This window comes from Apis laboriosa, unplaced genomic scaffold (genome assembly GCF_014066325.1).
Source record: "Apis laboriosa isolate Shangri-la unplaced genomic scaffold, ASM1406632v1 scaffold202_cov151, whole genome shotgun sequence".
NCBI classification, from domain to species: domain Eukaryota; kingdom Metazoa; phylum Arthropoda; class Insecta; order Hymenoptera; family Apidae; genus Apis; species Apis laboriosa.
The window spans coordinates 455,081-470,897 of NW_025222291.1; the positions used below are offsets into that span (position 1 = coordinate 455,081).

At 32.0% G+C, this 15,817-nt stretch overlaps 1 protein-coding gene, 1 long non-coding RNA gene and 1 other non-coding gene across 3 annotated transcripts in view; all 3 read right to left on the minus strand.

Moving 5' to 3' along the window:
• Positions 1 to 1,349: 1,349 nt before the first annotated feature.
• Trnas-aga lies at positions 1,350 to 1,431 on the minus strand. The gene has a single exon. It is a non-coding gene; the product is annotated as a tRNA-Ser (tRNA).
• Positions 1,432 to 1,987: 556 nt separating this feature from the next.
• On the minus strand, positions 1,988 to 4,740 carry LOC122712524. The gene is made up of 2 exons (XR_006346354.1): positions 4,172 to 4,740; positions 1,988 to 3,577 (listed from the first exon to the last, which is right to left on the minus strand). It is a non-coding gene; the product is annotated as an uncharacterized LOC122712524 (long non-coding RNA).
• Positions 4,741 to 6,110: 1,370 nt separating this feature from the next.
• Positions 6,111 to 15,817, minus strand: part of LOC122712445 (zinc finger SWIM domain-containing protein 8 homolog) — a 73,811-nt gene continuing 64,104 nt past the window's right edge. Inside the window, exons 5-23 of the mRNA XM_043932133.1 lie at positions 15,034 to 15,209; positions 14,501 to 14,811; positions 13,638 to 14,064; positions 13,172 to 13,423; positions 12,739 to 13,035; positions 12,036 to 12,647; positions 11,753 to 11,929; positions 11,507 to 11,693; positions 11,194 to 11,323; positions 10,916 to 11,072; positions 10,581 to 10,777; positions 9,986 to 10,478; positions 9,753 to 9,881; positions 9,456 to 9,669; positions 9,001 to 9,344; positions 8,855 to 8,929; positions 8,402 to 8,769; positions 8,167 to 8,316; positions 6,111 to 7,990 (exon numbers count right to left, since the gene is read on the minus strand). Coding sequence (XP_043788068.1) covers positions 7,924 to 7,990; positions 8,167 to 8,316; positions 8,402 to 8,769; positions 8,855 to 8,929; positions 9,001 to 9,344; positions 9,456 to 9,669; positions 9,753 to 9,881; positions 9,986 to 10,478; positions 10,581 to 10,777; positions 10,916 to 11,072; positions 11,194 to 11,323; positions 11,507 to 11,693; positions 11,753 to 11,929; positions 12,036 to 12,647; positions 12,739 to 13,035; positions 13,172 to 13,423; positions 13,638 to 14,064; positions 14,501 to 14,811; positions 15,034 to 15,209 — 4,763 coding nt within the window. The 3' untranslated portion in view covers positions 6,111 to 7,923. The remainder of the gene's footprint in view (positions 7,991 to 8,166; positions 8,317 to 8,401; positions 8,770 to 8,854; positions 8,930 to 9,000; positions 9,345 to 9,455; positions 9,670 to 9,752; positions 9,882 to 9,985; positions 10,479 to 10,580; positions 10,778 to 10,915; positions 11,073 to 11,193; positions 11,324 to 11,506; positions 11,694 to 11,752; positions 11,930 to 12,035; positions 12,648 to 12,738; positions 13,036 to 13,171; positions 13,424 to 13,637; positions 14,065 to 14,500; positions 14,812 to 15,033; positions 15,210 to 15,817) is intronic.

The following is a 15,817-nucleotide window of genomic DNA, read 5'->3' on the forward strand; positions in this document are numbered from 1 at the left end:
TCTTTAAACCCATGCTCATTTATTCTTCGAAATAAATCATTCACATGTTTCTTAAATAACCATTGGATTAATAAAATAGACTATCAACACGCTTTCTATGCAGAGATTAGTCTTTATCTTGAAAAATTTATATTTATATTAGATTTTCGATTTAGTATCTCTATTGAAAAAAATACCACCTTCTAAATCGACTTCACTAATTTTATCGTTTATCACGTGGAACATGAACGATAAGTCAGGTATTTCAGCATTCTTATTTAACATGATATGTAAGACGTTTCGAAATTCGAAATATCGTCATTGTAAAGAGCTTGAACATAGATTGATTGTGGATATTTTCTATAATGATAACGTATATCGAAGATAATAATGGAAAAATTTCTAAAGCGACGACGTATGGATATTCCTCATTCCAAAAGTTGTTTAATTCTTTCTTCATGTTGATCACTTCTTCGTCCAATATTAGTACGAAAAAAATCTTTGGCGAATGTTTTGTACAGGATATTTTAAATAAGTAGTGTGCTATTTCATCTACAGAAAACATCGATGAGGAACTATATACGAAAATAATTCGCGAAGTAGCGACCATTAATGGGATCGTTTAAAATAAATTTGAATATTTTTGATGTTTAGAGATAATTCATGGAACATAGACATATTATTGCACTTGTTATTATCAATGATTAATTTTATTTTATTGTCCAGACTATTATGAGAGATAAGTCAGATCGTGGATAGTCCAAGATTTCTTGGATCATTTGTTTTAGTTTAATCTTGTTCAACTCATTCAATTTGTTTATTGAATTAAATTTATTGTGAAAAAATGAGCAGAAAATTGTGATCGTTAAAGAATAATAAATTAAATAAAAATTTAGTCGCATTGTATAAATAGTTCTGTTTGTAAAGATAATGAAAAACTGGACTGTTTCGGAACGTTTGGTTTCATATTTTCTTGTTACGTATTTTTGCATTATCGTGCCAGAATATTATGAACATGTTTCAAAAGCTGATCATAATGTACTTTTTTAATATGCTAGTAACTTAAAAATTTATTTCGAAAATATTGAAAACTAAGCATACAATATTCATGAACAAATATATATAATATTCTTGTCAATATTTTACAACATTTGCTATTTCGCCAGTGAAAAAATACTTGAAATATAAAGTGAAATATACTTAAAATATTTATCATAAAAATAAAATTACTAATATTTATCAATTTGCATTCAATTTTCTTTCTTAAATTTTTAGAAAAAAAAATTATGAAAAATATATTGAATATTAAAAAAAATTTTGTAAATAATAAAAAAAAAATTGATGAAAAAAATTATTTATTCAACACAGATCGCAGTCGGTAGGACTCGAACCTACGCTCCCAGAGGGAATCTGATTTCTAGTCAGACGCCTTAACCACTCGGCCACGACTGCTTCGATGTTGGATTATGTAAAATTGACAGTTTTATAGTAACATAAAATGATAAAAAAGATATATTGTATATATTAGAAAATAATTATTAATAAAAATATATAATAGAATATTATGTTCTCAAAATATATTTTATTATATTTCAAAAAAGATTAGTAAATTATTACTTCTCTTAAAAATGCAATTAAAAATATTTTAATTGTATAATATTAAAAAAAATATACTAGAATATTAAAATGACAAGTTATCAATAATTTAATTCGAAATCGAAAATCGAAAAGCGAAAATTATAAACAAAAATATTCCCAAAGTAAAAATAATAAAAATATTAATCATTTTATTTTAAAATAAAATTTCAAGATTCATGACATAATTTTATCGGATAATTAAATTTTAATTGGATTATAATTATTTTATTTTTCAATAATTAATATAAAATAACAAATAAAAGTGTAAATTAAAAGGATGATAGAGGAATAAATGGAGATTAATTAGTGAAATGAGAAATTGTATTTCAGTGGATTAATACATTAGAAAGATAACAGATAAAGAACGCAATTAGAAATCGAAATTTATTTAATAGACATTATAATATATTGATTAGTTATGTTAATTAAATACAGCGAAATCAAATGAGTTGCTTTATAATAGAATTTTGTTCATACTTTTCTAAAAAAAAGTTTCTCGAGATTGCATAATTAACCTCGTTATTATTTTTCCTTTTCATATATTCTGCATTACATCAGTTTATGACAATCGAAAAAAATGACACATGCTTACAATATACAATATTTCCTGTCCGGTGAATGCAAGTTAGAAGGAGGTTACAAATAGAATAAACACTAGATAATTATTATCTGATTAATAGCGAAGAACAAAATTTGCAATAAATTCAATGGAACGATCGAATAACTAGACAAAAATTTATCGTAACGCAATTTCACAATCTAGAGAACTTATTCTTTTTATTTTGAAAGCAAATATACGATTATACTACGATTATTCAACATTACGTCGAATGTATATTTTATGGAGAATTATTCAATATTTTTTTATCTCTTTGAATATTTATACACCTCCAAAAATTGCATTCACAAGAAACTGTTAAGATAATATCTTAACCTCGAATATTTTAATTGAACACAGAATTGCATAATCTGCTACATATTCGAGAATCTAAACATTATTGAAAATTTCAGAAATTCTATCATTTTCACTTTTTTCAATTTATAATATTATGAACCCAAAGTTCATTGAATCAACGTGCACGGTTTTCTTTCTTACATCAATCATCTGATAGAGATGAAAAATAATTTAAACAAAATTGTTTACTTTATTAGGTTATTTTTTCTTAGGGTCTATTTTTCACATCACTCAAGATATATGATTTTAAAGAAAACATTCCTGATGATCTTATCTTTGAGGTTACTTAACCTTCAAATAATTTTAATTTGCACACGTTTTAAGAACTCGTGATACTTATTATTAGTGTAATATGGCCGTAAACATATATGTACAATCTTATAGCTGTCGATTTTTGTTTTTCTTTAAATCAGAATGTTGGGATTAGTATTTCCACAAAATCAATTTCACATAGTTCCATTTAAGATGTTATGCATCGAATCTTGTGTTTCTACAAAGCTTTAGTGCAATTCGAATTGCAATAACAGCTAGACAAAAATTTTACAATCCCGCCGCGATCTCAATTGAAGATCGATGCTAATAGCATTGATCTATAGCGATTATTCGATTAATTATTAAGTAATTATTCATATCATTCGAATAAAAAAAAGTTCTATCAATCTGTCCGCGCACAAGAAAGAACGATTTGCGATTATTTACGAACATTGGATTTTTCTATCATCCTACATTCATATCTCCACTTTCTCCTTTTATTCCTTTTTTTAATCTACGTATAAATATATGTACCTTTTGTTCATAGAAGATCGAGTCACAGAAAATCTTTAATTTCTATCAAATGACCAAATATTTGGAATTAAGAGGAAATTTTTTTTATCTTCTTCTTTGTCTATTATTTTTTTTTCTTCGCAATTTTCTTTAGCATTTTTCAGTCAAGTGCAAAAATAGATACTTTATCGCCTTCCGATATATTTTTTTCTTCTGTATTTTTTCTTTTTTCATTTAAAACTGAAAAATATAAAATAAACGATGTTCAGAAAATGTTCTAAAGGTATTTGAAATATTTTAATAAATATCATAATAATCTATTTGTAGATAATAGAATAGAATGAAAAATCGATTAATTGTAAATTTATCGATCAATACTAGTCAAAATTTGTTTGCGACAAATTAAAAATAATTGAATCTTTAATATCTCTGGTTTGTAATATTTTCAGTTGATAGATTTTGATTTATCCATTTTTAATTAATTACTTTAGAATTTGGTGAATTATAGAACATTCACTGAACATATATAAAATGTCAAAGGAAATGAATTATTAAATTCTTTGCAGTTTCAAATAAAAAAGCGTTTTTCTTCTAATATGATATTTTTTAAACATAAAATTGTCGCATCGACTGAATATTGAACGATCGATCTAATCAAAAAAAAAAAAAAAATCACAATTAAATATATAATATGGATTAAAAGAAATCTATAGGATTACACTAACTCGAAAATGTTCGAGTATAGCAATTACAATTATCCTATGATCATTTGAGACAGCAATTTGAAATATTTTCACAAACCGTTCATAGTTTCTAGATTTGGCTTATTCTAACCTAAGTTTCGTTTGAAAAAACGTCACACTTGGGGAGCAAAGGGAATCTAGCAGTTCTACGTTTGAATTTGGGATCTTTTTTCTGTTTTCCTTTACAATTTATCCTCAAAAGAGTATTTCCAGTCACTGATCAACATCTTGCGTTCTGTCTGTGTGAAAAAATGGGATTGTTAATCGCTAGAATCGTTCTCTAAACACTAAGTAGGCTAGTAAGGTTATTTACGCCTATGGATAATCGCTATTAATCGATATCGTAATATGCATACACGCAGAAGTGGGCCTAGAGCAAACACTACTTCGCTTATGGATCAATTTTATCACCTAAATCATCATACAATTGTAGCTCATGTCCATATATATACATATAGGGCAGGAAATGAAATACATTCAAATCTTGTCACCCAATTTCATTATTTTACGATAATTTGAAATTCTTCGTGGATTTGAAATGATTCGAGAGATTGTTCGATCGATGAAACGAAATGATAAGTCTGAAGCATAAAAAATAGTATTTTTTTATACAATTTTTATCAAGATTACAATATGAAAAATGTGTAACATCAAACAATCTATCGAAATCATAAAAATTTTGTCAAATCCACGATCGAATGAAATAATATTCCATGTAGCATGGAACGATTATTATTTTAAATAGTATTGCAAAAAATAGATAATTAAATAATTTAATGCAATATCGAAAATAATATCTATTGAGTAAAAGAATGCTTAATTAATATAGTTTAATGAATTTATTTCTTAATCTCTTTCTTTTACTCGATAATGACAGAATCGATTCCGTTTCAAGATTTATTAATAATCGATATTCGTTCGATAGAAATATATATCGAATTCGATCGTAAAATCAATCAAAAGTTCGATATCGAATCACTTCATGTATCAAAGGATGACAAGCAAAACGTATTATCGTAAGTAAATTCATAATCTACGAATGAAATGTGAATTATTTGTACAATTTTTATGGTTACCTGTCAGTTTTAAAGTGGATGGAATTTACGAGAGTTAAGGCTCATTGATTACTTGTTTCTGTTCAAAGAAAAAAAGAAAGAAATATTTGTTCAAACTTTAAATTCAAACTTTAAATAAAATTTATTTATAGAATTTATTACGTCATATTTTTGAAAAAATATTATCGTCGATATATTGAAATAATCTTGACAATATTTATTTCATAATTTTTTTAATGATTATACTAATAATATAAAAGATTTAGATCGTTTAAATGATAAACTATTATAGAAATGAAAAATTGAAAGATTATCATAATCTTTATGTATAATTTTATTTTTATCTTAAATTATCATGTACTGAATCGAAATAAGGAAATTTTAACGACAAATCGATTTTTATTGAATTGCCTTTTCTGGAGCCTTAACTCTGTAGAAACATGAAATAGTACTATGCTGTTAATGCTCATGGTATCGCGTTAAAACGTTTAAAATATTGCTCTCTTTCCATAACCACTGTCGCGGTATTGTTAATTAGTGGCAGTGCCATTTACTATTATTCTTCTCATTTTCCAAACACGAGTACATTGAGCTAACGCAATGGTGTTTTTCATGTTTCTTTTCTTCTTACTATCTACGGTACGTTCAGTCGCTCGGCACTGTTAAAAAGAAATAATTTAATATATTAATTAAACTATAAGGAAAAAAAAAAAATACATTTCTGACATCACATTTCTTTTTTAAATTTTAGAAATTAAATTTCTTATTTTTTACTTAATATTCTAAGACTTTCTTTTTTATATCTTTTTTTTCTCAATAATAATTAACATTTTTGCAAAATGAAAAAGATATGATGCAAGATAAAAGAAGCAATTTTTAAAACATAGATATTTGGTTGAACTTTCAAGAATATTGAAATTTTAAATATTATAAAGACTATTTTAATTAAGATTTCTTATTAATTAAGAGATAATTATATAATACATAAAGATTAATTGATTAAGAAAATTATTTTGCAGCCACCAAATTTCTCAATAAATAAACAAATATTATTATTTGTTAAAGTATCTACTGATTAATATCTTACATGATGCTTAATAAGTAATGTTTAAACATTGTGATAGATGATAGGATGTAAGGATTGATAAAAGCAACATTTATTTTAAAGGAAATATAACTAAATGCATAAATGACATAAATAGAAAATGAATACTGTCAAGGTATACATTTAGAAATTATTGATTTTTGTTTTCTTTATATAACAAGACGCAATATGGACAGGTGGCTCAAGTTCGAATCATCAATATCAGCTATAATTTTGCTTTATTTATACTTCAAATTATTTTAATTTAAAAATTACAGAGATCATGTTTTCGTTTATAGATTGTCACCAATGACAAAAAAACGAGAATATGTGAACGTGTATATCATACGCCTACAATATAATTAAAAAAAAAAAAAAAAAAAAAAAAAAAAAAAAAAAAAAAAAAAAAAAAAAAAAAAAAAAAAAAAGAATAGAAGGAAATTCAGATAGAGAACTAAAGTATAATCGATAGCAAAGTAAATTAATAGAGGAAAAAAAAAAAAAAAATAAGTAAGGAAATTGGTACTGTAGTGATGGTGGTAATAATGTTGGACGAGGTCGGTCGCCATTTTAGAAGAAGTAAAAATTATTTTTACTTTTGTATAAAAAATTTTTTTCATCGACGTTCAATGATTTAAGTAAAGTATGTCGCTTTCTTATGTATTAACGAATCGGACCTTGTTCGTTACTTCCATTATATAAATAGACGTGCGTTATCGATATTTTAAAAATTTGCTTATTCGTTTACAAAAATAAAATAAAACGCAAGACAATTCATCCTATCTATGAATGAAAAATAAAATTTCCTATCTAATCGAGGCTAAAGACATTCATCGAGACTTAACTAAAGTGAGAGAAAGAGGTTTCTGCGAGTGAATTAAATCAACGAATTCTTCTCTAAAATTTCCGTTGATAATTGCTCGCTTTTGGCGAAACCTGAAATTTTGATTTATCTATCATGCTTTCATGTTTCGTCTTTATTTTTTCCCTTTTTCTTATTATATTTACTTTTTATTTTTATATATATATTTTTTTTATTATTTTCTTTTTTATTCTTTCAAACGCAGGAAAAATATGGTGCCTTTAGCGAACGACGTACGCAATACGATACGTCTCGATGCATTACCACATCATATATATCGTTCCTCGATCTTCAAAAACGGTCAGTGATGTTAACTGCAAAACCTGACATTCCTTTTGCTCTCTATCATTCATACACATCGCGTATTCTTAATTAAAAGTATAATTATCATACTCTCTCTCGCGCACGCTCTTTCTCTCTAAATTCTCTCTTTCTCCCTTTTTCTCATTTTCAATTAGTCAGATATATTAACTAAAGTCAGAAAGTTATATATATATATATTTCCGTTCAGTGGAATCGATCTATGTTTTCTATTCCTCAAAAAATTTGAAGATAAAAAGCAATTATCGGCCATCTCTAGCTCTGATGGTCCGATGGTCATTTGTGATCGATGCCACTGTCGGCGCGACGGTTGTACGTCGACGATGCACATTATGGAGATCCTGTTCCAGCTTATCGAGGGTAGCCAGCCCGTGAACGCATGCGAAGCTCTGTGGGTGAGAAAGACAGGGATGCTGGTGTTGAAGCACAAGGGTTGTCGTCGTCGTTGGTGGAGGAGGTGGCGGAGGTGGTGGAGGATGAGGAAGAGAAGTGAGCCACGTCACGCCTGGCTCCGCTCTGTGTCATTTGCCGTTCTGCTGTAGTGCTGCGTTAATTTGTGCCCACAGTTCTTTGGTACAGGATTGAGATCTAGAAATAAAATTATATTTTTAATATCAGTTATTTATTTTATATAACTAGTATTGTTCACTATTATTGTAAAATTTCTTACATAGTGAACTAAAAGAATGAGTATTTACTTTTTTTTTGAAAACAAAAAAAAGAAAATTATTAATAAGATAGAATTATTTTTCAATAGACAATACCTTTTAATGGATTGAAGCCGCTCTTTGAATTGAACATGACCTTCTGGGGTAATGTGAAACGCTGCTCTCGCCGCACACACTACGTTGACAAAGTCTTCATACTCGCCTGATGTTAAATGATATAATTTTTGATGCATACATTGAATATACCTGCGAGTCATTGAAACCATAATTATTTTAATAGATTCGTTAAAAATAACTAAATAATTACAAATAAGAACTTGAAGAAACTAACATTTGTTGACACTTGTGAACAAGAGGTGCCAACAAAGCAGATCTCAAATGTTGAAGTACAAGAGCCCGGTTGTTTCTAGCCAGATAGAGTGCCGCCTCCAATGCGACATCATGAAGGACGAAAGGACTAACGATGCTATTCACTGTACAAATACAAAGTTGATGAAGATATTGAGTACCGAGACGTTTTGATACTCTCAATAACCATTTCACGTCTTCTCCATAGGGTGGATTTCGCGCGTATTTCGCTTGCGGTCTATCATCATGTACACGACGAGCCAAAGTTTCCAATGCTAACATTCCCACACGATACGCAGCAACCAAAGCTCGAAGTTGCTGTTGACTGAAGGCCTGAGTTTGTCTATGAATCTTTATATAAAAAATAAATATCAATTGTTATTAATTTTAAATAGTTATATAAAGGAAAATCAAAACTAATTTTATAATAGCATACCTGTGGTTGAGTTCTTACTGTAGATATTATAGGCTGTGCTTGACCAGGAATAGGTCCTGTCACTCCTGCTTGTACCTAATAAAAAATATGAACATATCGAACGTTTTACTATAAGAGATTAAAACTAATTAATCTGAAATACCTACATTAACTGGCATAGGCTGTTGCATGGTGAACAAATGATGAGTTCCTGGAGGCGGTGGAGGTTGCGGTGTATAATATTGCGGCAGCGATGGTGGTTGCGTGGGTTGTGTTGGATGATGAGGATGTTGCGGATGCTGTGGATGTTGTGGATGCTGTGGATGTTGCGGATGTTGTGGATGTTGCGGATGACCAGGATGAGGCGGGAATGCCGCATGATACATTTGCATGTGTGGTGGTGCTGGTGGTAGAGTTACCCTATGCGACGGCATCGGCCCACCAAAAGTTGGAATTGAGTGATGCGGATGCACGAAACTATAAGGACCAACTGCATATGGCATACCAACTCCTGAAATCCAAAAAAAAAAAAAATCATAATTTAAAATTAATTAAATAGAATTAGAAAATTAAAATTTATTATTATTAAAGTCATATGTTAAACTGAAAAGTTTAAATATACCTAAAGGAGCCAATGTGGTTATAGTTGGATGCGTCGGATATGGTTGAGGAGGTGGCTGTGTACTAGTCACGACAACTGCTTGAGCTGGTCCAGGCATCATTTGTCCATTGGACATATCTACTGGAGGACCAGGCTCTACCAAAAGCACTCCATTGAGATCCAATTGCAAAGGATCATGTGGCATATCATCTTGTTGTTCTCCACCAGGAGTATGCTAAATATATAAAATAAAAATTATCAATTTTCAATCAGATTTTCTTTTATGAAATATCTTTCTTTTTATTTAAATGTACTTACTCTGAGATACAGCTCATACCAATATTTAGCCACTTGAAATAGTACTTCTGGATAAACCCCTCCTCCTTTAGCTGTATTTTCTACTGTGATACAAGCTTTCTCCAACATGAGATCACTTTGTTCTTTACACTATAATAACAATCAAAATAATTAAACATTATTTTTTAAAAAACTTTCAAAAACTTTCATTAAAAAAAACTTTATTGAAAACATAAATCTTGTTGCATGCTTACTTGTAAAATAGCTCTCTGGACTTCATTAGGATTGAGCGCGTGAGCATGAGGCAAACAAGACAATGCAAGTTCTGCGGCTGCTCGAACCATGTTAGGATCGCTTCCTCTAGATGATTTGTCTGCTATACCGACTGCCTCAGGTGGCGTCAAATGTCCCTCCCAACTTTCAATAAGAAACGAAATCGCTGGTGCTCCAATTTCCATTGCTTGTCCAGTGATCCAGGATACATGACTCGAATAGGTTCGACTAAGCCAGTTAGGAGTGACACAATTATGAAGCCCAAGAGCATATAGACCAAGTTGAAAGGCGCACATATGGAGAGCTCTATGAGGTCCATGGTGATTTTGACTTGTAGATGCTTGTGTAAATAGAGAAGTGGAACTATTGCCTCCAGCTTTTATGAGAACAGTCTTTGCTAGTTCACACATAAAGTGTGCACTTGCTTCTGATGGTTGATTGGGAATTGATGGATATACTCTCTTGCTTTTGTATCTAAAATAGAATTTTTAAAAGTTCCAGATTGATATTTTTTTATCTAATATTCCACTTCTTAATTTATTAAAACTTCATTTGTTATTATGCTAAAATACAAACCTTGTTTCTTTAGTTCTAGTAGGCACAGGTTGTTGAACTATTTGGGGTTGAACTGTTAGTGTATTCATACCAGTTTCTAATTCTGCACTAGTGCTACTGTGTGGTCTACTGCTAGTACCAACCACACTATCGCCATTTCCAGCATCTGTCCCAGCAAGAGGAGAAGAGCATTCTTCATCATGAAGATATCTTGTCATCTGAAATTTATTTGTTTTTCTGTTAGTTCTGTTATGTTTATTTTTCTAATTTCCAATTCCATTAGATATCCAATAATTGGATAATATCCAATTCCATTAGATATTAAAATTACTGAATTTGAAAAAGCAATTTTTTACCTCGCTCTTAGTAGGAGGATTAGAGGTGTAATAACTGCTGAGAATTGGTGATTTAATTAACTGATGAACATCTCGATCCAATAACTTATCCATAATTCTTGCTACTTTCGTAGGTTCATCTTTATAATGCACGAGCAATGTAATAGCCAAATCTCCTCTAAAATAATTAAATCAAAATTTGATATAAAAATTATATTATTTATAACGTTTAATGAAAGAAATCGATTAATCAAATTTATATAGACAAAATTGAATTTATATTAGTTATAATAACGCACCTTTGGCGTCTTGTTCCCTCACAAAGAAGAGGATGATCAGCTTCGCTCACGTTCGCCTTCAAGCCCAGAGCAGCCACGGCCGCATCAAACCCAAGGTTCTCGTCAACGTCTGAGGACAGGTGTTTTAGTCCTGCGAATCATTCCACAATCTTTTACCTTCCGTCTACACTATTTAATCATTAACTCTTTCTTGTCTGAAAGAAGATATCCTTCGTCCTCGATTCGAATCACGCAAGCTCATATTTTTATTCGATCAAATCTCAGAGAAGAAATTTTATTTAAAAAAAAAAAAAAAAAAAAAAAAGATACATACTTGACGTATTAAGGGCGTCGAATATAAAACTAGCCAACATAATTGGAAGCAGCGCATGTCCTCTGGATCTCAGTACTCCATCCCTCAGTTGTTCCGCTCTTTGTCGAACCATGGCCAATTCCGCAAGACCAAGTGGAATTTTCTTCAGTAATCCTACTAATTCACTCTCCTGATGAGCTAATTTTACCTAAAACATCCATCATACTGTAAAAAAAATCCTTTTATCCTATTGCTATATTAATTTACCTCCAATGGTTTTGTGTTAGCTGGCGGTCTAGCCATTTCCAATCCAAATAAGCCAACTCTAAACGCCAAGTTATAGTATTCCGGATTTTCTGCGAGAACGGTGCACAGGAAACAGCATTTAGCCAACGTGGCGGACGCAAGACACGTAAGCTGATGGGACGCCGGATTAACTTGTTGCTAAAACATTGTCGTTGTATTTGTTACGCAATGACCAGGACTGATCAATTGGAACAGGGCCTTACTGAATCGAACAAACGAAACCAAGTCTTTCCAATGAATCTACCTTCTTCTTTTTCCCCTTCACCGGTGCTGGTGGTTCATCGATCATGAGATTTGGGGGATTAGCCAGCAGTTCCTCGGCGAGTTGAACACCCAAAATACAAGCTTCCCTCGTGTGGCCATGGGCGTAGAGTCCTTCCGCCCTGGCAAACAGGATGTCCCATGGATCTTCCGTTTTCATCAGATTACCCAACACAGTACTCGCGTTCGGAGTGGATGTGGATTGTGATTCATTCTTGGAATCTTTGCTAGATGCGCCATTCGTATTCACCACAGCTTTAGGATCATAATAATAAACGTGATATTCGTCACCAGACGGACTGTCGCTACTCGATGATGAGCTCTCATCCTTGGAGGGTCTCCTGGAAGGATCCTTCTCCTGGTCAGATTCTTGTTCGCTCTTCGAACTATTCGCTTTAGGCATCACTGTTCGCGATTTCTCTCGGTAATCGAGATTCGTCCTGCTACACTTCGCGTCGCAGGTAGCTTTATTATTACTACTATCACTACTATCACTATGAGTCTCGGACGAGGCGTTTGAGCGGTGCTTGTCCGAGTCTTGAGCGTTCTTCAGACTGACATTACTATTGGAGGACGATTCGCTACCACCACCCTCCTAGAATATTTCATTGATTTATAATAGATACAGTAATTATTATTTTTAATTTACTTTTCATTCGAGAAAAAAATTCTTTCACGAAACAAACCTGCGAATCTGTGTCCCCGCAATTATTTAATTGAGCGCAAGATCGTCTAACGAGAACTACTTGAGGCTCGGAAATATCAGGCATATCGGTTTCATTCTCACAGAAACCTTCAGAACTGACACTACTTCGGTTCCCATCACCACCGCCGCTTCGTGAGCATAGACCTGAACATTCGCGCGGATTCAACCGTCTTCTGTCCATATAACTAAACTCTACCAGGCCTAAACTCAAAGGTCGTCGACCGTGATGATGCGAAACCGGTGGTTGACAATTCAACACGGCAGCACTCGAATTCACCTATAATCATTCAATCGATCAAATATTAATTACAATACAAAAACTTTATTTATTTTTTTTAATTAGATATTTTCTGATTAAAGTCCTTTTCTTTTTTGAATAATTTTAATTTTAGAAATATAGGGGATGAACTAACCTGATTCACTTCAGTCCTAGTATCACCTGCATGTCGGAAGCACGTGAACGGACAATGATACATAGGATTGCTTCCGGCAGTGTAGGTGATACCGGGTAAGGTGTACTCTTCCCAATCCAAGTAGCAGGCCTCAAGCGCTGATTTAAATCCGGTGAACACGGCTAAATCATTTTTTAATGAATCTTTGTGTCCGCCACCGTTATTTCTGTTGTGTGAATTGTGCGTTACCGAACTGCCTCTACTTTTTGTAACCTTACAAACAAAAAGGAAAAAATTCACAATCATATACGTATTTCAACTTAAAATTCTTTGCATTTCATCATTTAAACTTATCCAAAAAAATTATCTTATATGTATATGTTTTACAATAGTTTACTTTGCGTGTATTGCTTAATTTTTTTAAATTTAAAATCAAATGAAAAATCAAAAATGAACCGTGTATATTTCTGACGGTATGATGCAATACCTTATCAATAATCTTCATGTGCCAAGCAGTGAACTGGCTGTGAAGCATATCTCGTTCAGCAGGCGATAATCCAGGATTCAAAGCAGCCAGTCGCCAAAGTACGACGATCTCGTCGCACAGGGACGAGCAAGCGTGCTGTGATGCATGGACGTTGCTATTCATGTTGTGTTTACCGCCGTATCCGGTCCCGTTCAATAGAGCTACTTTCGTGTTGAACCACCAAACGAGTATCTGTTCGCAAGCCATGCACTCCTCTGTGATGATTTCCAACAATGGTATAGCGTTACGATCGGTTCTCTTAAACATTTCGCGCACGATCGACAATAAGTTCCACATGCCTTCTGGTTCACGACCTCGCAATGGTCGCAGCAACGAGGACCATTCGGCAGCTGCAGGAGGCGCAGTAGTGCTCAAATAATTTACATCACTGTAATTCCAAGAAAATAAAGGATTTAATGAAAATATCTTAAAAGATATCTTGAAGTTGAGTTTTAAATTTCTTGCACCGAATGATTAATAGCTATCACAAATAATTATCAATAGATTGTAGATTTTTATCCAATATATATTTCATATTGAATCTTCTCTACATCTATCCCAAACTCCAGTCAAGTGACAAATTCTTAAAAAATTCTTAAAAATTTAAGACAGTCCCAAGAAAGAATATAATATCATTGTATTGTGGATTTATTTATAATCTCTGCACTGTCTTCATTACTATGGGTACTTTGAGTTCTTACCTCACCAATCTATTAAAGCATTGATTATATTTTCTATATATTATTGAATTGAATATTTAAACATTATAATTTGAATAATAATAATGAAGATGGAATAATAAATAATACAAAGACGATAATGACCTGAAGACTATAGGAGCGGGTACACAAAATTTGATAAGAATCTTCTTGATATTATCGTGAAGAGTCTTTTCATCGAGGTACCAGGAGGTTTGATCGTGAGCCGAGGCGCCTGCCGTGGGATCCGGGGCACCGCAGTAACTGTTGATGGTACTTGGCTGAACCGACAACAGCTCGTCCAACAGACGCTGGGCAGTGGGCAGAATCTGCTGCGGCAGCTCGCTGATGAGATATTGCGCGAACTTTTGCAGTTGTTCCCGGTGTAAACGTGACAAGGATTCGCTAACTGGAGCTCTCAGGCACACCTGTGTCGGCTGAATACAAATAGAGGAAGAGTTATATCCTATGACCACGCTATTAATCTCTTACGTGACTAATAAAATAAAGTAAAATATATTCAATAAAGTTTTTTCTTTATTTTAGAATGATAAAAAAAAGATGTATATGAACAATTCAAGATTGAGTTAAAATATTTCTTCTTAATGATTTTGATCGATCGATCGATTGAATTGAACAAGGAAGATAATTTTATTCACCATATGTATCCTATGAAGGCAAACGGCGACCACGTGAGCACACCAATAGGCCTTAGAGGAGCAAGTGCAGTTACAAGATGTGATTTTCCTCCGATCAAAAGTGACAGCGACGTTGAATTGTGATCTGACACCGTTCATCACCCCCTGCGAGTTCACTGTTGCACTCAGATGAAATCCTGTTGTACATAAATCATCATTATACTTCGAATTTTAATTTTACATCATGCGATTTTTTTTTATTTATAAGTATATTATTATTCATAACAACTCAGAAAATGGATTTTCTCCTTTATTGTTTTAAGACGATCTTTGTAAATTTCTCTCGAGAGCAACAAAATCTCATATTGAATTTTCGTTAACGTTAATATATAAGAAAATTTTAGAAAGAATTACGATATTAAAATTTTATTCTCTTAAGATTCTACAATTTATGCAAATTACTAAAAATTCAATCGTATTTTACATTTGAAATCAAAGAAAATTTGTAAAAGAGGAAAAATAAAGATAGTTTAGCAAATTCCTCCAACGATTCATCACATATCTCTCGAGAGGTCTCATGGGAATTGCTAACTAAGAAGAGGAAGAAGAAGAAGAAGAAGAATCAGATTAGAAGCGAACGAAGAATGGAAACGATACAGCAACAAGAAGTTGGACACGAGGTTTCTAAGAGGAGAGATAAAGACGTCGTTTCGAGCGCATTAAGAAACAAACAGAAGACATGGAGAAAGGCGCCATTCTGTATCTGGAGCGCAACGCAAATTAACGAAACCAGTTTGATAAAACA